The sequence below is a fragment of the Athene cunicularia genome (genome assembly GCF_003259725.1).
Source record: "Athene cunicularia isolate RWA chromosome 4 unlocalized genomic scaffold, athCun1 chr4_part1, whole genome shotgun sequence".
In the NCBI taxonomy this organism is placed as follows: Eukaryota; Metazoa; Chordata; class Aves; order Strigiformes; family Strigidae; genus Athene; species Athene cunicularia.
The window spans coordinates 31,973,832-31,997,986 of NW_020799098.1; the positions used below are offsets into that span (position 1 = coordinate 31,973,832).

Here is a 24,155-nt window from a genome sequence, read left to right on the forward strand (position 1 = left end):
ATGGGTAAGAAGCTTCCTTAATTTCTAAGTTAGAACAAATCTAATGCATGTCTGCACCAGAAGTGGAACACACCTATGTCAGTTGATGTACTGGTGATAGAATGCTCAAAGTCTTCACAGATAACTTTTTATGAAGAAAAAAGAACCCCTAGATGTCAGTGAGCTCCTCCCACTGAGAAATTAGACAGCTGCTGCTATGCACTTTGAGAGAAAAAACACTATCCAGTTTAACTTGCAGAGTGAAAGTTCTTTATAGTAGCCTACAACTGCAGCATAATGTTTGTGTACCTAAAATCAGGGTCTTCAAGCAAGACTTCAGAGAGTTTGCAAGAAGCAAGTTTGTTTAGTGGTATGTTGTAGCTGCCGTTAGTCATTATTTGGACTGAGAGTTCTTGCCCTGATTCAGTTGACTGGTGTGCTGGAGTGGGGGGGGGGAATATATTTCTACATAAATTTAGTGTATAACTTTGCGACTTATTAATGTATTGCTCACATAAATAAATGCTTCATGTTCAGCAAATTAAATATGTAGTAGTTATTGATGCACTACCTTCAGATTTACTAGCAGCATACCTGATGAGCAGAATGTCATCTCCACTATGGCTTCATTAACAACATAGCTGCTGTAAATGTCCCCCCTCACCAGCAAACTTTATAGGAAGGTTCTCCCTCCCCTGTTTGTTAGATCTCTACACCTCACAAAGCACAGACACCATGAAACAGGTTAAAAGGGAAACTAATACTTTCTGGTCTTTCATGGGTGAAACACTCCATATATTCATGCTGGCAGAGCAGACACAGCTGCACTCCTTTGGCTACTGTTGAAGGTCAGAAAGGTAGACTTTTGTCCCCAAAAAAGAGGGAGTTCTTAAACCCACATTACTTTATAGAGCTGAGGAGGTACAAGGAAGGGAAGTGGGTTGTCACCCCCAGCAGCTTCACTTTATGAGGGCTCTGCAGTGCCTCCCATGCCAGATTCTTCCAATCTGCCCACCTTGACACTCTGCACTTTGCCAAGCCTCCTCGAGGAAAGAAAGCATTGAATCCACCTCTGGTGAAGAGCAGAATGAGACTGTCTTCTTAGGGGCCTCTAAAAATGCAAGAACAATTACATAAAGATGAAAGCTTTCACTTGTTCCAGTTCAGACACTAACCTGCAGTATATGCTCCAGGCTTTTCCCATCTTTTATTTAAAACCCTTCCATAAATATTTGTATTGAACCACATACAAACATTCTCATCCAAAAGAAGATTAAAAAAAGAACACGCTGCTACACTGCATGCGTGGTGGGGTGTCTTTGTTGCCACTTTTTTCAACATCAGTGACCTGGTAAGAGGACTGGAAAAGCAGCAGCCTTGTGGGTGAAATTCTAAGCAAGCAGCATCTGACATAACCTAAGGAAAGCCTTGCCTACTTTCCCTTTGCAGTTTAAATTTCCTTTTTAAAATTTTGATCATCATTCTTTCCCTTCCCTTCCACAGAAATCCAGATTGAAAAGTCTTTCAGTTTGAAATGTACAATCAGTATCTACATCCTCCTTATTCCTCCCAAGGTTTATTCTAGATAGATAATTCCTTAATCTCTCCTAGTTTTCCTAATGGTCCCCATCACTGAAATACAGCAACTCAGGCACCCCCCAATGTGGCTGTGTAGTTCCCAGTATTTGGGGCAATGATTACACGCTTCATCCTAGATCACTGTGATCTCAGGCAGATGGGCCCAACAGTTTGACTGCAGCAGTTGGAAGAGTGTGCTGTGAGCCATGTCCCCTTTCCCACCTCCTGCATGCTCACAGTTTAACTGATTGGCATAACTGGATCAGACCCAACACTTCCTGACAGTCATCATTTTATGAAGTCATTTTCCTTTTTTTCTTCTGAAAATGAAAAAATTCTCAGTTCACCTAAGAAGGAGCCCCAGTTATAAAGACAAAATACACAGCATATACAAACTTTTACAGCCTGAACAACAAGAACCTATTTCCAGGTATTTTCTGTCATATTAAACTGGCCAGTAGTTCAAACATAAAACAGAGAAAATCAGTAGCTTAGTGATGATATAAGCACACTAACAATTAACCTTCATACAGAACACTGCCACAGATAATACAGATACAGTCCAGAGCATGCAGAGGGACAAGAATGAACAAAAATGGGGAGTTTGCAAAGCTTGGCTATTACACGATAAAAGGTAAATAAAAGATACTGCCAACTGCAACCATAGCTCTGATTTGCTATCCCATAAAAGATAAAGCATGTTCTCTGTACAGCAGCTCTAAGTTCAGCTCTTGCCAATTGCTATCTGAGGCACAGGTATCTATGATGATCTCTTTCCCTCCCATGATCCAAGTTAAGTGGAGCAAGCATTTCACGAGTGCAGGAAAGACAACTCTCACTTTAGCAGAGGCAGAAAAAAAAACTGTGCTGGCAGAAAAAGGACAAGACAAGCCTCTGCAGGAATCAGATCTTCACAGTTGGCATCAATGAGCACATTTCATTCCCAACCCAAGACTGCTAAAATAATGCAGGAGAACCCTGCTCATTTCTCTACCATACCTAGTCAGGCAAGAGGGAAGAAAACACCAAAACAATCACCTATAAACCAAGGTACACTAAAGTTCAGAAAAAGAACTTCATGGTATGAATAGGAATATACGCTGAGACAACCAATGTGTTTTACTCTATCTAAACTCCGGTTTTATTATTTGTGAGATTTTGTTCAAACTCTACAATTTGTGGTAGTCAAAAAAATACCAACAGTTCTACTAGAGGCTTTTGGCTCTCTTTCTTATCACTCGGTGTTGTTAAATAAAAATCTCAAGAAGTCTATTTTATTTTAAATCGCTTCTTAGAATAATTATTTTACAAGTTAATCCTGTGACTGGTCAATGAACCCCTTCAACAGGAGGTGGCTCCGAGAAGTCAAGCAAGGATGGTGTGCTCATGAAGCTCAGAAAAGAATACATGCAGTGACCACACCTGTCACCAAAGCAGCTGAACTAATCCCAACACCAAGGGGACCAGAGATGACCTTTGACGTAGACAATCAAATGTATCAGTTGAGTGGGTCAACTGGTTATGTAAATGGCCCTCCATAAAATAATGTACAAATTATTAATAATAATCTACTTCCTGAGTCAGTCACACCAACACCGGGATGTGTGTATTTGGCTCAGCCCAACAGAGAGCATAAAAACTGAACACCCAGAAAAATCAACTCTGAGGAGAGCAACAGGCTTGAGCTGGCTTCAACCCACGTGTTCCCTCAACCCATGTGTTCCTTACTGGCAACTGGGAACACCCAGCACCCTTGACAGTGAGCATGCTATAGAGATTGGTAAAGGGAATGATGCTCGACTGTATGTACAACTGCTATATTGTGTTGTGATTTCAGTATATTGCTGCATCACTTTTCTAGAAAAGTGTCCCTAGAACACTCATCTGACTCCAGAAGCCAAAAATGCAAGTTAATAAAAAAAAAACCGAAAGATCAAATGTAACAGTTTCTGATATTGCATTTCTTCTGACAAACCTACACAAACAACACTGTATTTTAAATGGATTGGGAAGAGCAGAGGCCTGGAAAGAAAATTCTTGTCTCTGAACTGAAAGGTGCATGTCTAGACACCTGGAACTCTGCCTGCACATTTAGTTTTGCAAAAGCAATTAAAGCTGTCCACTTTGGAAACAAATTTCAGGCTCTGCAGTTTACAAGTAACAGTCCTACACAAAAGAAATTACTTTTTCCTTAGTATCTACAACTGTTTAAATCATTCCTTAATGGAAACTAAATCTAATTTTGTCACGGAAACTGAATGATGCACGGATGTCTCCCCAGTTACAATCATCAACTCTGGACATATCACACAGATGACCAAGAGTTCTCACACAGAATAAAGCATAATCTTAGTTTAATGCTGATTGGTGGTGGTTTCTGAGAAAAGCTTTTCTTACAGGAAGAAACCAGAAGAGTACAATTGTTTAAAAGAAAATGCTCTGGGAGAGTATTTTAGGCTTGGGTTTAAGTAAAAACTTGGTCCTGCAGACTGCATGCTCATGAGCAGCTGGGACACAAGACACATCTATTATGCATTTTTGGGTTTAGCTTCTTCCAAAAGGAGTCCAAGCTCTCACAGGTTCATGAAGGAAGCAAAGCAAAGCACAGCACGTGGGATGCTTAGCAGTTGCTTCCTAAGTGCATCCCAATCTCAACTAAAACTAAATCTGTGCCTATAGTAAAAGAAGCCTCTAAAATTTTTTGATCCACAACTAATAAGTTACTTCAAAACAAAACTCCAAAATGCTTCAAAGTCATTCCTTTCAACAGTTAATCACAGATAGCTGTATCAGTGCACTTTAGGCAAAGCTACTAAACTTTAAGGCAAATGCATCAAACTTCAGGGGTTCTTTGTTCCGTGTGTATGCAAATATTCCACATTAGCCTATCGTTCAAGTGTGAAAAGACACAGATTGATGCCACAGTAAGAATCCATCCTATCTTCTTGTCAGATAGTCCCTATCTTATTAAAGCCAAAGACAACCAGAACTAGAACAAGTCACCACCATCTAATACATAACAGTATTAAAGTAAATTACTAATAGGATTTGGATGTCTCAGTAGTAAATTGTAATCACCACTCTTGCAACTCAGGTGAGTAGGAACAAAGTGACTGGAAACCCATGAACAAAATTCTGCTCTGAAAGTGGAATCAGTAAAGCAGCAGTGAGCTAGATAATTTTATAAGCAAGTGGAAGGGAACTATCACACCTAAACAAAACAATAGAGAATTGAACTGACTAAATACACACACTCCAGAAAAAATTCTGCAACAAAATCACCAGTCTGTGGTTATGTAAGAAAACATTTCTTAGGCCTTTATTTACAAAAGCTTTAAAAACAAATACCCTCTGTTATGCAAATTATTTGTTGCTTAAAAAGGACCACCCAGTTACATCATTGTAACTCAATGAAAAAAAAAGGTGTTTGATTTTTTGTTTTTAAGTACAAGGTAAAACACAGTAATTTGGTGAACATTTGGAGATTTTTCTACTATTGATTTCCGTGCGGAACATGCACACACTTATGTGCGCGCATGCACACACAGGCACACGATGTCACACATTCCATCATTTCAGGCTAGTCTTTAGCTATTCAATACCAAAAATCCTTCCTGCACAACTGCTCTGTACACATGCTATGCAGAGTTAAGAACAGACTTTAGGGTCCTTTAAAACAATATATCTAAAATATATTGCTAAGATATACTCAAAAATAAACTAGCATTACACTCCTCAGGTAACTTTATTAGCTATGTTATTTATATTTTGTTGTTTTACAACAAGTATCTGTAACATCTGTCTTTGTAGCAACTACAAAAAAGCACGATTTAATTGTTCTTCTAATTCAATAATTCAATTAAATAGTATTTTTTCAGATCTTTGGGTTTTATCTTCAACTAAACTGACTTTCAAAAATCACCAAGTACATAATAAATATGACTTAAAAAATGTGAGGTGTACATTACTAGAATAAAAGCTAGGAACCTTAATCAACAGAAGTGTGCCATTGCAAAACTCCTACTATTCAAATAGCCTTCAACTCTCAGCTTAAAGGCAAAAATGCTAAATTCATAAGCTGTTCTTTTCCTGAAGGGTGTAAAGCTGTTTTTTCAAGCTTCTTTTCCCCATCACAGAGCGGTTTGAAAGCAGCAGGCCAACCAGCAGTTGACATGTGCAGGATGTGTTTGAAGATGGCTGAACACTAGTAAAATAACAGCAGTTACTATGATTTCAGTAGTTTGGTTTGCTTGAACAAACAGAGGTTAGGTAGCAAATGTCACTTTCTGTGGGTTGAGATACCAAGGAAATACAGCATGAAGCTGCTGAACCTGGCAGATGATTGTTTTCTAGCTGAGGGCAAAAGAAAAAAAAACAAACTTCAAATAAAACAGAGGATCTGAGTCAGAGTCACTCTCTAAAGTGCAAATTTGATGGTCCACAATCTTGAATAGCTAAAACGCCTGCATACTGGAAGGAAGAGACATGAATGGGGAAGTTAGTTACAATCAGTGCCAGTTGATTTGGAGAAGGGAGGGGAAGAGACAAAAAACTAGAAGATCAATATAGGGAGGTTTACCAGACTATTCATTATGATTTAACTTTCCCTTCTCTCTGCCACACTGATCCTATACATGCTGCTTTACAAATGGGCTAGGTATGAGGCCAAAATGTAACCCAGAAAATTTTACATATCAATAGTAAGATCAAAATCTGTGATAGGAACAGTCAAGTTTAGTACATAGAAAGGCAGGAAAGAAAGTGTGCTGAGAAAGGGGAGAAAAAAGCCTTATTGTCCAAGGGGTTCAACCAGAGATAAAACCTATATACAAGCATGTGGAGGTCAAAAAGATGGCCTTTCATTTCATGTCATGACTGTTTGTTGGCTTCTTCTTCATATGCATTTCCTGTGCCATTTTGTACATAAGATGACCCCGAGCCAAGGCCGTATAAGTGGCCGCAGTATTTGGCATCATCAATGTGATCTTCAAAGAACATCTAAAGAGTTAAGAGAGAGACACAAATTATTGCCAAGGAAAGGGCTCAGTTTAAACAGAACTATAGAAAGGCTTTAAAATGTTACTTTCTTTTTAGCATAAGATATCAAATCCCAAGGTGCAAAAGATGATATAATTAACATCATAATACACTTATTCTCAACAATATTATCAAAATGTGCTATATGACATGATTTTTTTTAAAGCAAATTTGTCAAGGAATACAATCAGTCTTCCTGTGCACCCTTCCTGATGAAATGGCCAAATAATACAAAATTCTCAAAACATTTTATCAGTTATCACTCTCACTTTTCTACAAACGCAATGAAGATATTTCTCCAACTGATTTCTGTGGAGTTTCTCACAACAGGCATATGCTTAACATCCACCACCAGTGCCCACACTCTACCTACACTCCTCAGCATGTGGGGTTTTCAAACTGTCTTGAAATGGACATTTGTCCTAATTTATGTAATAAATAATTTAATAAGGAACAGCAAATTTTGTACTAAGTAAATTTTGTACTAAGACTGCATTTACACCTTGTAAGTCTTAATCATAAACAGAACCTTTCAGTGGAAGACATAAAACCCTGTGATATTCCGATTCTAACTTTTAGACTCAGGTTTTCAAGCAAAACCATGAATTACCCTGCAAAATTAAAGACATATGGATACACAAAAATTTTTCACCCTAAAAACTTCACGGCAACCCAGGACATCCCAGTGGTTGACACTGAATCATTAACAACATCAAAAATCTAAGACAGCCAGAATGATGCAGGAGCAGGGCAGATACAATACACAATCTAAATGCAGAGGACTACATATACCACACAGGCTGAAAACTTCTTTCAAGGTTTGCCTTTAGCAGCACAGTCTGGATGGAAAGTTCTGTACTGCAGGAATTGAAAACCTCAATTAAAAGTTTTAAATCTCCCCAGCAGTACTTAAAGAAATAAACAGGTAGAAAACCCCCCAAACAACAGTTCTGCTGTTGTAGTATCAGTATTTAAGTATTTCTGATGGGAAGAAAAAGATCAGTAACTTTTCTGGCTGGCACTCCAAAACCCAGCAAGCAAGTTGCAATTCCTTCATGGGAATCAGTAAGAAAATTTTGTAGCTCATTATAAAATAAATTTTTTTTCACTCAGAAATACATTGTCAAACAGTGAACTCTACTGAAAAGGTTTTAAAAATGCGCATTAAATACACTTCTCTCTGCTGACCACTGTGTCCTTATTTAGAAATGCTGTATTTGCAAAGAATCTCTGAAAGTACTGAAAAAAACACTGTAAACAACCCATCTTTACTGGCCTAATTAAGCAAGTGTTTTGCACTAAAAAACCTCAACAATTTCTACTTTACCCGATAAGAGCTTTTGGTAAACAAATTCAAGAAACTAATTTGCCATGTAACAAACTACATGTCATTAGAGAAATGATTGTGAGTTTGAACCTTTCCCTCTAAAAAACTAACTTGAAAGGCAGTATCTTAGGCATGGTTACCATGTATTTCCCCTTTCCCTTTATTTGCTTTGGATTTTGTTTCAAATTCAAGGGTGAAAAACTAACAATAACCAGGCAGACAGTAGTTAGCCACACTGGGCTCAGATCATAGCAGAAACGCAATCCTCTCCATTATATCTGTAGCCCATGACCTGCTTGACAACTGCAATGGTTCCAGCAGAGGCAGAACAGCATTAGGATGAGCAAACCAGCTTAAATCACAGCATTTATTTTTCATTGCTGTCTCCCTAGTATTGTCAGAAACTCATATTCATCTTCTCCTTTATACAAAAAGCTGGATTACAGAAGGTACACTAGCATTTGTCCAGTACACTGCTTTCCAGAAGAGGCCTGTTCAACTTGTTTGTTCTGCTAATGCAAAATATCATAGTAACTTTCTGTTGTACACAGACAAATAGCAAGGAAACATGAAGCTTGTAAGACCTGATTTCCTTGAATTAACTGACTGCTGTACAGTCTTTTAGAACGTGTGCTTTACTCAATGGTAAGGAATAAATGCATGGACATTCCCCACAGCAGCATGAAGGTCATTATTTAAAATACCTATAGCCTGCAAGTTTAGCCAGAAGTGGCTAACCAACACTTTCCCCCCTTTAGGCCTACCACAAGCAGCAGCACACACCAGCCGGGTATTACACTGAGCAGAGGCTCCAGAAAAACTGGCTTTGAGTATGGTCACCCAGAAGCAAGTCTGCCTCCAGCAGCTCATAACTCACTGCAGCAACCATCTAAAAGGTACTTTACAGAACAGGGAAGGGAAGAAAAACAAAAACAAAACCCCACAAAAAAATCCAAAAGCCAGGCACAGGCTGGAAACAGGAAGCAATATTCACTCACAGCAGCTAATCAGGGAATCAGTAGGGCTGGTTCACGCTTACTCTGGGGAAAATATAGATGGTCTTATTTTTGTTAAGAAAGCAGCAACCCCTGAAGCCCTTCAACGACCTCCTTAAAATACAGCAGACTTATTAGAATCAGCAATTCCATCCGTCTGACTGCTACAGCACGTTACTATCATGGAGATAAAACCAACACATCCACCTACTTCTCTCATTTTGAAAAAGGCCATTCCTGTGAGTAAAGAATCAGATCCTGCCTGATGCTGTGGTCCTATCCTTTCCAGCTCTAACTGCTCAGCCACTTCTTGTAATCCACCCTGAAAAAGAAAACATTTTTGTTAACTGCTGAAAAAAATTTTATCAAAAAACTGAACAGCTATACCTGGGAAAAACTGTTACACAAGTCATATAAACTCAGGTATATTTTAACATTCACACAGTAGCTGAAACAGTCACTATACTAGATCCACACCCAAATAATCAAGCTTTGAGTGTCAACAGCAGCATTAGAATTCTGTGTCAGTATTGATTAAATAAAGCAGTATCTGTGACCAACAAAACTACTACTCCTTCATGTTCCAGCTCCTCCAGTAACCAGATGTCATTATTTAACAAAAAAATTCCTTCAAGATGTTAAAGGAATGCCAACACTGAAGAACAAAACCAGGTGTTCTGTACTCCTATCTAAATGAAAGTTTAAAAGGTAAAAAGTTGTTCTACAAACACAAGAATTCAAGTGCTTACAAATGAGATGTCCATATGCCTCCATGTATTAAAGTATCTAGGCTTTGAAACAGACCTTTTTCCTTTACACTTACCTTTAAACAAGAGGGTTTTTCCACTTCCCTTTACAAACACTGAGAGCATCCTTAATATCTAGAATACTACAGGGAGTTCAGGAAAATGTTGCATAGCAGGCATTTAAAAACCAGGTGCTAAAGTCAAAAAAAGATGAAAGTGCCCACTCCATCTCTACAAGACATTCTGCCATTCTTTAAAGTTTGTTTCATTAGCTGCCATAAGGGGGGGGGGGGAAATCCATCATCTTGCACCTAGTTTTCTAAGATACTAAAAACCAGTGCTACAGGTGGCTTTTCTCTACAGCTGGCTTTTCTGTTAAGAGATATATATCTTAATCACATGTGTAATGAAACCTACTACTTAAAAAAAGTATATAAGCTTCTCACATACAAAAAGGGAACAATTTAAAACAGTAATTTTCTGCTTTGAATGTTGATATGTGGTTTAAATGGATGGACTGTGGAGCTGTAGACATCACTCCAAAGCTGCAAATCTATCTGCTCTTAAAGGTAGACTTCTCCAGTTTTGAAGCAAATTTTCTTCCCATGAAGTTTATGTGAAAAAATATTCTCTTAACTGCAGTGACTAAATAAACCTCTTTTTAGTGCCCCTCAAAATGGTAATAACCACTATATGTGGAAACAAATCCATGAGAAGTCAGTTTTGTTTTACAGGTATCACAGATCAGTTGAAAGATAGACATGTCATACTATCCTAACCACAAATCCTTTAATGCTGTAAGCCACATTCTGTGAGCACATAATTTTGTATATCAATTCTTCTTTTCAATCATTAAGCTATAAAGCTACTAGAAACAGAGTGAAGCACATGCACAATCTTTAAGGCCTAGAAAGATCAAAAAAACCAGAAGACAAAATCCTTAGTGCTGTCATAACCTTTGCAAAGTACAGGAAGGGAAGCAGTAAGAGGCAAAGGCGTAACAGTCAAAGTTAAATAACACAGAGCAATAAAGTCTGACCTGAAAATCAGATCAAACATTATGAAAATTCCTGTGAATCTTACGGCAACAGGTTTGTGTTTAGGTTTTTGTTTTGTTTAAAAAGATGGAAGCTTCAGTAGTAACATTCCCAAGTAACATCTACAAATCATGATGAAAACTGAGTACTGGTATGGCTAGTTTTATTGTAGCTTGAGCAGCAGAAATATAGTTTACAGACATTTAAGATAAAAGTAAGTCTATACACCGTACAGTTAAGCACTGAAGCTAACTTGTTTTCTTTATGTACCTGGATACAATATTTGAACACTGCAAACATGCTCAGTTATTTAATTTACACTCAAAAAGCATACTGAATGTTGGTGGGCAGTGGAAAAAAGTACATCTCATAAAAGCATGTTCTCCGCTTTCTAACTCCAATAATGAGCTGTTAGAATTAGCAACAGCAGTTAGGCCCACGCCCTTCTCTCAAGGCTCTGTTTTCTGCTCCAAACCCTTCTGCTTCCTCAAACTGCAAATCAGCAGTGCCTCATCATCAGGTTCTGCTAGCTGTAAGACCATCTACTCTAGCTTCAAATAACTTTGAAGAAGAAACACTTAAATAATAAAAATCAATATTTACACAGCAGCTGCAAGTTCTAGAATGTACTTAGTAATTCAAAATTTAGAGTAACAGCAACCTACAGAAGAATACTTTGAAAATAGCATTTTTTATGGCATATATCTATTTGTAAATATATCATACACCACTTGTGTGGCACTTCCTGATCTACAACTGCAATAATTATGGAATAAAATTTGGCTGTCTCTGAAAATTAATAGGTTATTGAGATTCTCTTTCAGGGAACACTTCTGCACTCCAGGTAAGTTACTTCTGGAGGAGAAAGACAAATTCTTCCCAAGCTTTCAGAGCATCAGTCTTTCAAGGGAAAGGCCACTGAATGATTTATATAATCACACAATCATAGTCAATCCAGTTCAAATTTTCATTTCATGGCATTTGTACCGGAGTTCATTGTTCTGTACAAACTCCCATATTAAAAGCAAGTTTCCAACAAGATCTGTAAATCTACATTACCTAAAAGTCACTATTACTATCAAAAGGTTTGGAATTGTCTACATAGAAAAATTTTTAGAGAACAAGCAAGAGTTTAACCTATACTACATTAATGTCTCAAGTTATCTCCTAATCTGCATGCCAGTAAAGTACATTCATATCCATTTAAGTTAGAGTAAATTCACAGACTACTTAATTCCAGAAAAAGAGCATCAAACAGTTTCCCCAATCATGACGTATATTTCTCCTCTTAATGCCAAGAATTCTTTTTTGGGTGTGTGGGGGCACAGAGTGGGGTATCTACAGCAAGTCAGTGACGTTCATAAAAAAAATAACTTAGACAAGTCAATAAAGGACAACTGCACAGCAGTTCAATTCACTGCAATTTAATATTGAAAGTGACACACATTAGGAGACATTTTTAGAGTCACAACACTGATTGATTAGCAATTTGTTTCAGACAGCTGCTCTCAGCACATTATAAGCCCACCATCATTTCATCACTGCTAAATTTGGATGGGTAGGGTATTCCACATCCCTTCCCCTGCTGTCATCACCACTCTGCATGTTATGTGACAGGATCAAGATTTACTGCAGGAAAGCTGACCTCCATATTCAGCTCTGAAAAAACCCATGACCATTTCATGAACATTTCATTTTAACTTCCGGCCTCCGTGGGAAAAAAGGGTTTCTAACGTGCTCTCTAATAGTCAGCTATTTGCCCAGCTGATTATATATAGCAATAACAACTCTAGATAAACACAGATAGGTATTTTTTTTACTAACTCAAAGTGAGGTCTCCCATTTTCAACATTGATTAACAAAAGGATTCACACAATTTACTTCCCACACAAGCAGGCTATTACTTAAAAGTGACCCATTCTATTAGTTTATCTCAGAAGGAAACAGAGGACTATAAACCCCACACAGATCACTAGTTCAGCACGACGAAGTGGCAAGCCATTCCTTAGGATTTGGTTGTACTACAGGCAGTGTTCTGGTTTTCCTGCAGGTTCTCATTAAGAAAGCCTAGAGAACTGAGTTAGTTTCCACAAAAGCAGCGAGCCATTAATTGCCTCAGATGAGCGATGCACCTCATTCCAGCAGCAGTCCAGACTCTTACAGTTCTTTGGCAAGTAAAGATTAACAATCCCTGTAGCATCTTTCTTTCACTTGCTGTCTTCCCCTTCACATACTTAGTTCCAGTTTCCATTCAGTCTCCAGTCCAATAAAGTATCCAAATTTTATGCCTGATAGAGTAAGCCAATTAGTAGCCCCACGGGCCTGACATGAGAGATTAGTTTCTAGTACTGTATTTTTTTCCTAGAAGTTGTATGTTGTCCCTGAACATATGTTGTTGTTTATATTTCCTTATGGGTTGTTTATCTTTTCTTATGGGGCCATCTGAAACACTCTTCGCTCCATTCATCTTCCCAAGACACTTCCACAGCATCACCGTTGCAATTACCTTTGCCAAGACGACCGCAGTCCTTTAGTGGACTGCACAATAAGGAAATAAGAGTATATGAAACCCATCAATTCTTAAGGCTCAAAAAGCGAAGGATTAATTCCAAACATGGGTTTATCATCTGTCAAAACACTGGGCACTGCAATTAAAGTATCAACATGCTATTTTTAACTGGTAAGCAGTTAAAAAACATTAATGTATGTTCCTGCCTACTTCTAACAATAGCCTTTAATATTAAATATATAAAGCTTGAGACAACAATATCACAAGTTTAATAGGTACTACCAAAGCAAAATCAGAAAACAAAAATTTTGAAAATAAGTATTTTTAAGCAGAAAGTACTCTGTCCCCAAACCCAAAACTTGTTCTGAGCCATTAACAGATTACTTACCTTCAGATTCTTGCAACTCTTCATCAGATATTTTACATCATAGATGACAGGGAAAAACAATCGCAGTATCTCAAAGAAGTCCAGCTCTTCTTCAGGTAAATTAGAGTTTGTCAGAATTTTGATTAGATAGCCAAAGTCATATCCACTGCAAATTAGTAACAAAACCAATATAAGCAAATACCTTAGAAGCATCATTCTCACTTCCAACTTCAAGACTGTATTACACATTAACAGGACATTTGGCTTATTTTTAATCGATCGAGACTGACTCCTGCAGAAGACTAAGCCTCAGTGTAAATGGACCCACTGCAGATTCCAGAAAAAACATTTTAATTTAGTCTGAATGAGGCCAACTGAAGAAATAGAAAGATCTGTCTAGAGGAATGTCTCTAAATCCTGAAACAAGGTAGTGATGCTGAGGCTTCATCTGGTAACAAGAACTTACACCAGAAAGTCTCCTAGCTGGTTCCTTTCACACAGACTGGACTTTCTCACTACAAACTGAGATACAGACACTTCTACAGTTCCTGAAATCCAAAAGATTCATGAGTTTCCAGAGCCAACACATGTTTGTGCCTGGAGGCAAGCTTCACCCTCAGCAATAAAAAGTGTATTGGCTTTCAACTGTCCCAACTAAATCAGCACACAGACAACCAAAAAATTTAATAGCTTGTAGACTATTACTCTTTTTGGAGGCAAGGATAAAGTAAGTCAGAAAAATTTTCATGTACATGTAAGTCAGCAGGAGGCAGCAAGATAACTGAGCCATACCGGTTTGGTCAAAGAAACTGAGGTATAACGTGTGTGTGGTGGAGAGAAGAGTTTGGGAAGACTTCCTTCAACACAGGAATGAGGTGTGGCAGTAAAAGGGGAAACCATGTACTTTTACAAAGGGTTATGAGAAGAAACAGAGTTTAAAGCATTGAAAGACATGTGTCAGGTATTAAGTGGGACTGAAGACCAGAACAAAAAGCAGTAATGACTCGTTATCCTTTTCCCTAGGAAGGCAGAGATTACAAACCAATTATTCATTATATGATCATGAATCTAATCCATTCTGATCCCTTGTCCTTGCAGGACTGCTCGTATACATATGCACTGAACTAGATGGGGGACTGACACATTCTCATCTTTGTTACTAGGTTTGCATTGAACCAAATCAGTTCCTAGCTTTTATTGACACGTAATTTTAAAAATGCTTGAACTAACAAAGTTGATGAAAACACACAACAGGGCTGCCTCTACTTGAAGGCTGCACTAGTTTTGCTGCTTAAGAAACCTTAGCATCTAGCTGAGACACAGCTCAAGTGAGCGGGTGGCCACCGCAGACATCAAATTCTCAGTTTAAGACTTCGTTATGAGAATCATACTCAAACCCAAGAATTTCACAACTTGGTAAACACTGAGATCTTTAACTGTGAGGTGAGCAATACAGAAGACAAATCAGTTAAGAGCCCTGTACTAATGATCCTGCAGATATTTAGCACCCACAAAGACTGGTGACTTCTGATTTAGGCTTAAGGTTTTAGCTTGCATACTCAATGTAAAGGGGATTGCTTTTTGTACCTTTTGTATAAGATAGTGTTCTCTACATCATCTTTATCTTATGTATTTCTAGACAGAGGGTAGAAAATCTTGATGAATGTATTATCTGTTAAGAGTCCATTAATACAAGATATACAAAAGGTACAGACTATTGCAGCTCTCCCACAGGGGTTTTCAGTGCTCTGAACAGGAATTTCATGTTGAATGAAACCTGCATTGCATCTGGTGCTTTGAAGCTGTGCTGGCAGCACTCCAAGCTCCACAGCAGCAGCTACTGGCCAAGAAGCAAAGGAGCCAAAGATAAAGGAGGATTTCATCGGTCTTACAAAGTAAAAACCTGTAGTATTCTTGGCAAAACAGTAGCTTGGAAGCTGAATTTTATTAGATTACCGGGGCCGGGGTGGGGAGCAGCGGGGAAGCCTGTATCAGCATAAAGTCCTATACAGAAAAAGAAAAGAGCCACATTAGCAAAAAAGGGCTGTTCAGAAAGCTGCAAAAAAGACTTTTCAGGATTAAGGAGGCTTACTCCTCTACAGATCAGAGAGCTTATTAACTCACTGAATTCCTGACATCAGTGGCTCAAATGTAATAGCCATATTAAAACTTTTAAAGGGAAGAAAACAGTATTTGTGCTCCTCCTCTTCCAAAACCAAAAATGTTTTTGACTCCCGTCATCTTCCAAAACAAATTATGTACATGACCGAATTACTAGAAAACAGATGCTATCAAAACACTTCCAATTTCTATTAAGAAGGAAGTACTGTAAGAAAAGTCAAGATTCATTTACTATTTGTATTGAGAGTGAGCAGGCTATCATAAATCTGCAATTTCGATTAAGAATTGTGGGGATTTTTTCCCCCTTGGGGATTGTAGCAGATTCTTTCATTCTGGGATCCTCATGCAGAAGGGAACAGGGTATCTGAACAGGCATGATTACCCTTCCAGTGCATGACAGTATTAAGTCAGCTATCTGTTCCTGGATTCTGACCACGGGTTAGTTTTAGTCAGTTCAACCAAATGATGCTTCACATTCCTTAAATTCCAGCTGCTTACACTTAGTCCCATTGTGCTCATAACAATCATCACAAACCACACTTTACTAATCACAATGCAGTATCAAGGCATTTACAAAATCTTTTTTGTATACTTTTCAGGGGTAATGCGTTCCAGTCATCAAGGCTTACGCAGACATAAGAACTGTCACTCCAACTCAAGACTAAGATAATCTAGTTCAAAAATTTGAGTGGCCACTGCTGAATGCTAACAGAAGGGTAAATCAGTCCACAGTGAGCAATTACATTATTACCTGCTCATTAAAGAAGTTTTCTTCTAATCCTCTAACAGGCAATTAGTGGCTGGTTTATACCCTGAAGCACATAGGCTTCCCTTCCTTAAAAGGCTTTCACCATTTCTAATATAATCACCTGAAGTTACTTAGTGCAGCTAGCCACAATCCCCGGAGCTATACAGCAATATAAGCATTCTTACAGTTTGTTTTTTTCTTTTTTTTTTTTCACCAAAAATGGACAGCTGTAGGCAACGAGACCATCAAAATGTAAAACATGCTTTTATTTCTTTCCCTTACTATCCCGAACTCAGGTAGTCAATTAACAATGAATTCTACTCAAGCACCAACAGTCTCTGAAATAAATTGAAACCTGACAGAGATGAGAAAGCTTTACTTCATTTTATAACTGGCTAGTAGAAATGAGCCAACAGATTAAATTTTACTAAAATCAACTAGACACAATTATTCAAATACAATAGCTTGGAAATTTCCATCTTCCCAAAAACATCTGGGTTGAGGCATGTTTGCACAGAGCCTCCAAAGGTAGATTGAGGAGGGTGCACACAGGTGGACACTCAAAAGCTTCAGCAGATCAGTCAGGTAAACACACAAAACCATTGTTTGAGCTGTTCTGTTTTATAACTTGTTAGACTGACAAGCACTCAGCTCCCCTGACTGTGACAAGAATCAGAAATTCAGGGCTTTCCCCTCCTCTCTGATCAACTCAAAACCATTTTAAACACACAAAAAGATGTGATGAAGTTTCTTATGAAGTTGCAGTATGCAAGAACTGGTGACAGTGCAAACATTTCTTTCTTCGCTCATGACTGGCAAAACTGCAGGTCCACACAGATTTGCCAATACGTCAGTATGCCAAGGCAGTGACATCAAATGAAGAGATAAAAAGCACACAAAGAAAACTATTTCTAAGCTCTTAGCTTCTCAAATAAACTACACTTAAGAGTTCAAGGAAATCGAAGACTGGGAAATGAAAAAAACAGAACATAACCTAACACTCTGAGAAAGGAGTAATTCCCCTCTGCCCACTTCCTATGAGACTCATAAATTTTGAGGGTTAGTAGTAATTAAAGAATTTTAAGGAAACAGAAGCAATGGCAGTCAGCAACTATCTGTAGTTTCTGTAGTTAAAGAACTACTGCATGGAGTACCTAGATGAAACAAATTGTCAACTGAGCTGTCCCACTGTTCAAGTTTCCACTGATAGAACATAATCACAATCAACCTACAATACCTTTAGAAACAGCTGTTAACTATTCTTTGTGGCACATTTTGTGACCCATGCTCATTTATAACTTTGCGCAATCTTAGCTTTCTCAGAACTTAACCCACTACTCCAGTTTTGTGCTCAAGATAATATGAACATGCCCTGCCAAGCACAAAAGCCTTGAAACATATTCTGACTTCAAGTAGAGATGGGATAGCCAGTGTTTGAAAATATTTACTGAAATAGCTGTCTTACGAGGATTTCTAAAGATGTTTTCAGTGAAGTCCACCACAGAAACTCATTTTAGCACAGACGAAACTGGACTTTAATAAAGACATTTCCAAAAACCCTTCATAAGCTGCTCTATGGCATTGTTGCACATAGCTTACACTATACTTTGACCAGCTATTAGTCAGGAATCACACAATCAATATTATTAAGCTTTAAAAAGAATCCCTAGTGTAGAAATGTCTCAAGTATTCTTTTGCTAGGACAGCTTACATTGGGCCCTTAAAGTTATTAGACAATATTGGAAAAACCTTCTACATGGCAGTGCCTGTTGATGTACCAGTTACATGCATAACATGCCTCCCCCTCCTTCTCATGAGCCATACAAGTTATTTTACTGTAGTTAAGCATAAATCACAAATATGCATGTAAGACTCTATAACAATGGCTTTAAGAAGCCGAAAAACTTAATTCACTAATTCAGCCTTTGTAGTTATTTTGACACAGTTCATGGCATTTTTGTTCCAGTGTTTTTCCCCAAGGTGCTACCCTAGTAGCAAGATAGCAAGAGTAAGATTATTTTTGAGTTTTGTTGTGAGTCAAGAGAGCTGCAAGTGGAACATGTAGGCAGATTCAGTGACAAGCACATTCAAAGAGGATCCTCCTTTTTGTTAACTGTCTTTTCTTTTTCCCCCCTTCTCCTTTTTGAAAGTCAGTCTAACACTTGCTTTCTACAAAGTAAAACGACGACTTCTGCAACAGGCTGTTATATACACCCTTCTACTACTGTTATATATTCCTTGCTGAAGCAATCCTTATTTTTCAGTTAGTTAACAATGTAAATACTTCTCTAATTCCATGAGACTTTCTCTCCTCCAACCTCCCCTTCAAGATTTAATACTTAAGGATGAAGAATTTGGGGTTTATTATTTTGTCATATTCATACTACCACCAATCAATGTAACATGTACGATACATAAGAGTAAGGAAAGTACTAGTCTCAGCTAAAACATCTGCTCTACCTTTATTGACTTGCTTAGCAGACAGCATTTAAAATGTCAACTTGTGGGTATTACATAGCAATAAATCTTTAAAACCACTGTTGATTGCAAAAAGTGTAAATTATCTCTGGCATGTAGATGCCTATGCAATGACTACTGCATAAACTTTAAAGTGTTAAACCTTATCAGCACCCAAAGATCTTTTGTAGTTTGACAGATTCATAGATATTTGGAAATTGCATTTCTTTTTCTACTTGGATGATAAGTTCTGTGGTGGAATAAAGAGTAAAACATACTCATTACTGCAGCTCGAGTAATTTTCAGCTGCCCAGATTACCGGATTTAAAACAAATTTTAAAGTGCTTTATAAAACTATTGACTGATAATTCTGTGGTCTCTCCCATGAGACAAACACTATTTGTTCAATAATTGTTTAGGAATAGTTTGCATTTATCATTGTTACTATCACTACTTCAATGTGTGAATTAAAAGATACAATGCCACCTGCTGGCTCAGGAGTTTCACATTTTTCTGGTTTACAGTTTTCTGGTTACAGTGTAAACACCAAAACCAAACCACTACCGCCGTGTACACTCTACTCTTCCAACACAGAATGGTGCTATAGATAACACAGCAGAAATATTTTCTGTCTTAGCAACCAAAATACGTGTTAGATACACTATCAGATGTGTACCACTTAAGATGTGAAATGCAAGCTCTAGAATTCAATAATCAATACTGAAACTCAAATACTTAACATGCAGAATTTACCTATGAAAGGAAAGCCACTTGACTCCTTCACACAGTACAACTCCTGATGTCATAAGCAGTTCTGCAAAGTACTGTGTCTCAATTCCTTCTTCTTCATGCTTTTTAAACTGGATACCTGATGTCGTCAACAGTTCAATAGAGTCCTGGGCATACATATCTTCTCTAAAAAAAAAAAGAGAGGAAAAGCAAGTTTTAAAAATCTACAAGCATCAGTGATTATAAACCCGGCAGCATTTCATTTTGCTACTCATTCCACAGACTTCACTAGCATAAAGCAGGAGCAACTTGACTTTGTTTCATGTTGATTACAAACCCAACTATTTTTCATAGGTTTTGTTAACCTTTAGTAGCATTTCACCATTCCCAGCACCTCCATTCTTGCCTCCTTCATAAAAATCTACTTCCTGCTCCTCTTCTGGTTACCTAGAACTCCCCTTTTGCAGATCTACAGAGGAAAGCGAATGTATGAATACAAGCATTTTACCGAATGAGACCTATTACCTGAACTGTGACAAATTAAACGTAACAGTTGGAGCACTAACATGTTACTTTATAGAATTAGGAAGAGTACCCTCCAGATCCCAGTACTATATTAGTTCTGTGAATAATATTTCCCAAACATTTCTTGTGATTTAAGGTTAAGTAGATGTTTAGACACGTGCTCATCAAAACCTCATTCTCACTACAACTGGAAAGTGAGTACTTGCTCCATTTAGTAAATCCTTACAATTCAGGTAGTCTAACGTTTTCTTTCTAAACAACCAACTTCGAGAGCCATATTTTGGACCTAAAATTTAAAAGGATAGAAAAAAATTCCTCTATACCTTGTTTGATCTCCTCTTATACCTGTATTTCTTCCCTTTACCAGTAACATTTTCATACAATCTTAAGGACTTTTTGATGAAGTGGATGGCTTTTTTTTTCCCCTAAAGCTGAATCTATATCATCATAACAAAGACACAGAATGGTTGACTGAAAAAAGCAAATGTGGCTCTACTTACGATATTCATATTATTGTCCACAATATACTAGTCCACAGTCTCTTCAGTGTATAGTTTTCAATTTTAATAAAAACCAAAACAACCAATATATCAAACTTGACTATTAGATTCATTCATAGACTTCTATTCCTTATTCCTAATAGCAAGTCATCATTCATCAGAATATTAAGATACATTCTCAAGATGTGTTGCATCTTTTTTCCTCCCTCCCACACAGCTGGCTGCTCATTAGTTTTCCAGCTCTAAGGCATCAGCTTCCCAACACCTGTCCATCTCCATAACATATTACTCATCCAAAACAAACATGCCTATTTTACAAAAAGAACTTTTACTTCTAGTTTGTTGCTCTGCACTAATCAGGTGGATAGTTATTTTAGAGAAATATTTATGCTCTTTAAAAGCACACTATAACAAGACCTGGCTGGAACCACACACAAAAGAACTACCTTCTAGGAACAGCCAACAGCTGTTTTGCTTTAGGAGCACATCACCTGGCACAGTGCCACTTCCCAAAAGGAAACTTAGAAACAGACAAAAATAAGTAATTTCTCCATCCATGTAAAAAAAAAATAAATTCACTTTTCACACAGCACTTACCTAGCTTACCTTTTTGTATGAATCCTCTCAGTGAACTAGTATCAAGTTAGTTATGTGACTACCTGTATCTTGCCTTACTAAACTGTCTTATCTATGCAGCATCTTGCACAAATGGATGGAAAACTATTTTTGTTTTTAGTTGCTTGACATTAAATAAACCTTTAAGCCAAAAAATTAGACATACATAACACAGGCTCTTCTTCCCAGAACACAGTTTAGAAGTTATTAATTTATTCCTCCTCTTTCTCCTGTACTTAGCAGGATTAATATATTATTCTATTAAGACAATGGATAACTTTTATCCAGCATTTGTATGGCCAGGTAAGTTTAGATACCAAAATATCGAACCCACACTTCCTTTTCTTTCAAGAGGTGCTTCAAAAAAAACTAAAAAGAGCATATCATTCCTCTGACCAAACTGATCTGTGACAAGCCACAGCACTGCTTATTTAGAGAAGCTGAAAGATCAAGCAAGACAGCAGCAGTTTTTTCTTTTGTAAGAACCCAAATTACTTTGAAAACAAGTCTTTTTATCTACAGAAGAAAAGGTCTGTTCTCAAAACCCACTTTGTAGGTAGCAGTTTTTACTCATGTATATCAAGCTGTCCAGTGATCAGCTTGTAACACAACTGCCAAAAAAACCCAAGCTTTCAACACTTTTAAGTTCGAGGAGCGTTTGCACTGATAGAGGCCATATGACAAACTATCAGGCCAATTATGCTTACTTCAGGAGAAAATTCAAGATACTAGCTAGCAACTTTGTCTACTACCTGCTAAGATACAACTAGAACTTCCAAGCACTGCCTCACCTCACTGGAAAAGTTAGGTTTACACTTAAAGGTTTATCACTGATAAAAATCACATTCTGAAATAAAGTTCACAATACTATTCCAACAGATAGTAAAAATCAGCTTGCCTTTTAACCAACATTTTACATAAAATGATCCAGAACAAATGTCTCCACATGAGTTACACTGTAGAATCAATAATCCCTTTCAATCTATTATTGAAGATAATTAAAATACAGGAGCTTAACAGAATAAGGTGCTCTGAAAATAGAAGAAAGGCTGTTTCAGTATTAAAAAGTTGACAGTATTTTACTGAGAATATTAACAAGAGTTTATGAGTATTTTAACATCAGTTAACAATGTTATTTTAAAGAGGACAGAGCACACTTGCTGGTAAAATTTGTCATGCTTCTTTAGTCATTTCAGTAACTACTTTTTTTCTTCAAATGTTGATATTTTCCATTTAAAAATATGCAAAGGAGAAACATATGACTTCTATAACAGCTAGTAAGAGTTAAACTAGGTTAACGTAGAAGCACTCTGAAATGCTAAATATGAAAATGCAGACCTAACTGCTGCACTAAGTATAAATGCCTCTTTTAAAAACTTCCGTTAAAATTGCTTAACATTTATGACCAATTTACCAACATACTGCATAGAAACGAGGAAAGAAAGCATGTGTATGGCTAATAAACAAAGAAGTGTCTACAGTATTCCAATCATATAAAGAGTTGCTATAGCTTTCACAACCTGTAATACGTTTTCAGTAAGTCAGAATCATACATTCGACAGCACAGACATTTAACACTTACGTTAAATTAAATTTAAAATTAAACTGCCAAGTTGAAGTTCCCGGAGGGTATTCTCCTTGCTCATTCATAAATGTCAGTCCTAGCTGAATTATTTTTAGCAAGTCTACATTGCAGCGTAATAATTGGTACTGATAGTCTGCGTTGCTTCTGAATTCTCCAATAGGCCTTGCAACTACTCCTGGAAATTCTGTATCCTGTAGAAACACAATTAAAACTTCCAATTTAAACTTCAACAAAAGACACCCATAAAAATTTATGTTGCGCATTTTTAATAAGATATTTCAGGCATCTAACAGTTTCACTGCTGAAGCATACTGTGTGTAAATTTAGCTTTAAAAAGTAATAGATTAGGATTCTAATATTCGTCCAGCATTAATTCAATATAAAAACTCCATTATTCTTTCAATGAAGGTGGATGAACATGTTTAAAGCTTTAATTTACTAATATCAAATGAAGTAATCACGGTTTTTGTAGTAATTTGCTAAATAAACATCAAGCGCGCACTCACCATAGCTACATAGTTATACTTCCGTATAACTTGACGAATTTTCTTCATCTCTTCATCCAAGTTACAAGCCCAAACTTCACAGATTCTTTGGCTATGGTCTACGGTAGCTGCTGGCATAGTGGGGGGCTTTAGAGACCATGCATCAAAACTTACACTTGACTGAGGATCAAAAGGGGATTTCAATTATTTGGTTTTTTAACCTAAGAGACAAAGAAGGGGAAATATCAAAATGTAAGGGTTTATTCTTCATGTATGTAAAAAAATGCTTAAACACCAGAAACAAGCTTTATTCTTCAGAATTTCAGAAAAGCAGCACGACAGAGCCACCAAAGCCATGTGAATTTCAGCTGCATGAGTTCAGATTACTATCTGAAACGAAAACCTTACGATTTTATTAGTAACTTTATTTCTTGCACAAAGCCAGGCAAACCAGCAAGGCACGCTATAGTTCAACAGATAAAAGAGATACCTGAAGCTACAAGCGTTATTGCCCCACGGGTTAGAAGAGCACATTCCTGTGGATCCCACCGCCGCATGCAACATGAAACTAAGCGGCAAAGTAACTATTAGCGTTACACCAGAGTCGGGGTGGCTGCGAACGACAGAGAGCCGCCCCGGCAGGCAGCCTCCCTGGGCAGAGCTGCTCTTCAAGCTCGTACGGGCCGCGCCAAACCAGAGAGCGGCGCTGGGGGCCGGAAACTCGCCCCGGCTGGGTTCCCGGACGCCTCCCGATGCCTACAGGGCCCTTCATAGCGCCCCGAGGAGCCGCGGCGCGGCGATGATGTAATGGCTTT

The 24,155-nt window shown here is 37.7% G+C and overlaps 1 protein-coding gene across 2 annotated transcripts; it reads right to left on the reverse strand.

The window, feature by feature from the left end:
* Positions 1 to 4,848: 4,848 nt before the first annotated feature.
* CNOT7 (CCR4-NOT transcription complex subunit 7) lies at positions 4,849 to 23,950 on the reverse strand. Of its 2 annotated transcripts, none has more exons than XM_026846900.1 (7): positions 23,831 to 23,950; positions 23,362 to 23,561; positions 22,853 to 23,046; positions 19,655 to 19,816; positions 13,597 to 13,741; positions 9,128 to 9,238; positions 4,849 to 6,555 (listed from the first exon to the last, which is right to left on the reverse strand). In XM_026846900.1, exons 2-7 carry the CDS (start codon positions 23,476 to 23,478, stop codon positions 6,427 to 6,429), a joined length of 858 nt encoding a protein of 285 aa, XP_026702701.1. In that variant the 5' UTR covers positions 23,479 to 23,561; positions 23,831 to 23,950; the 3' UTR covers positions 4,849 to 6,426. The 2 variants fall into 2 exon arrangements, with proteins under 2 accessions (XP_026702701.1, XP_026702702.1); XM_026846901.1 differs by having other exon boundaries at positions 23,841 to 23,864.
* Between the last annotated feature and the right edge of the window lie 205 nt (positions 23,951 to 24,155).

Bases quoted from the DNA above. Each gene is read 5' to 3' on its own strand.
- CNOT7 (XM_026846900.1), bottom strand. From the start codon at position 23,478: ATGCCAGCAGCTACCGTAGACCATAGCCAAAGAATCTGTGAAGTTTGG. The intron at 19,817-22,852 runs GTAAGTGTTAAA...TTTTTTTTTTAG, and splicing joins AATTTTAAATTTAATTTAAC to AGAAGATATGTATGCCCAGG. The intron at 9,239-13,596 runs GTAAGTAATCTG...TTTCTTTTTCAG, and splicing joins AGAGTTGCAAGAATCTGAAG to GGTGGATTACAAGAAGTGGC.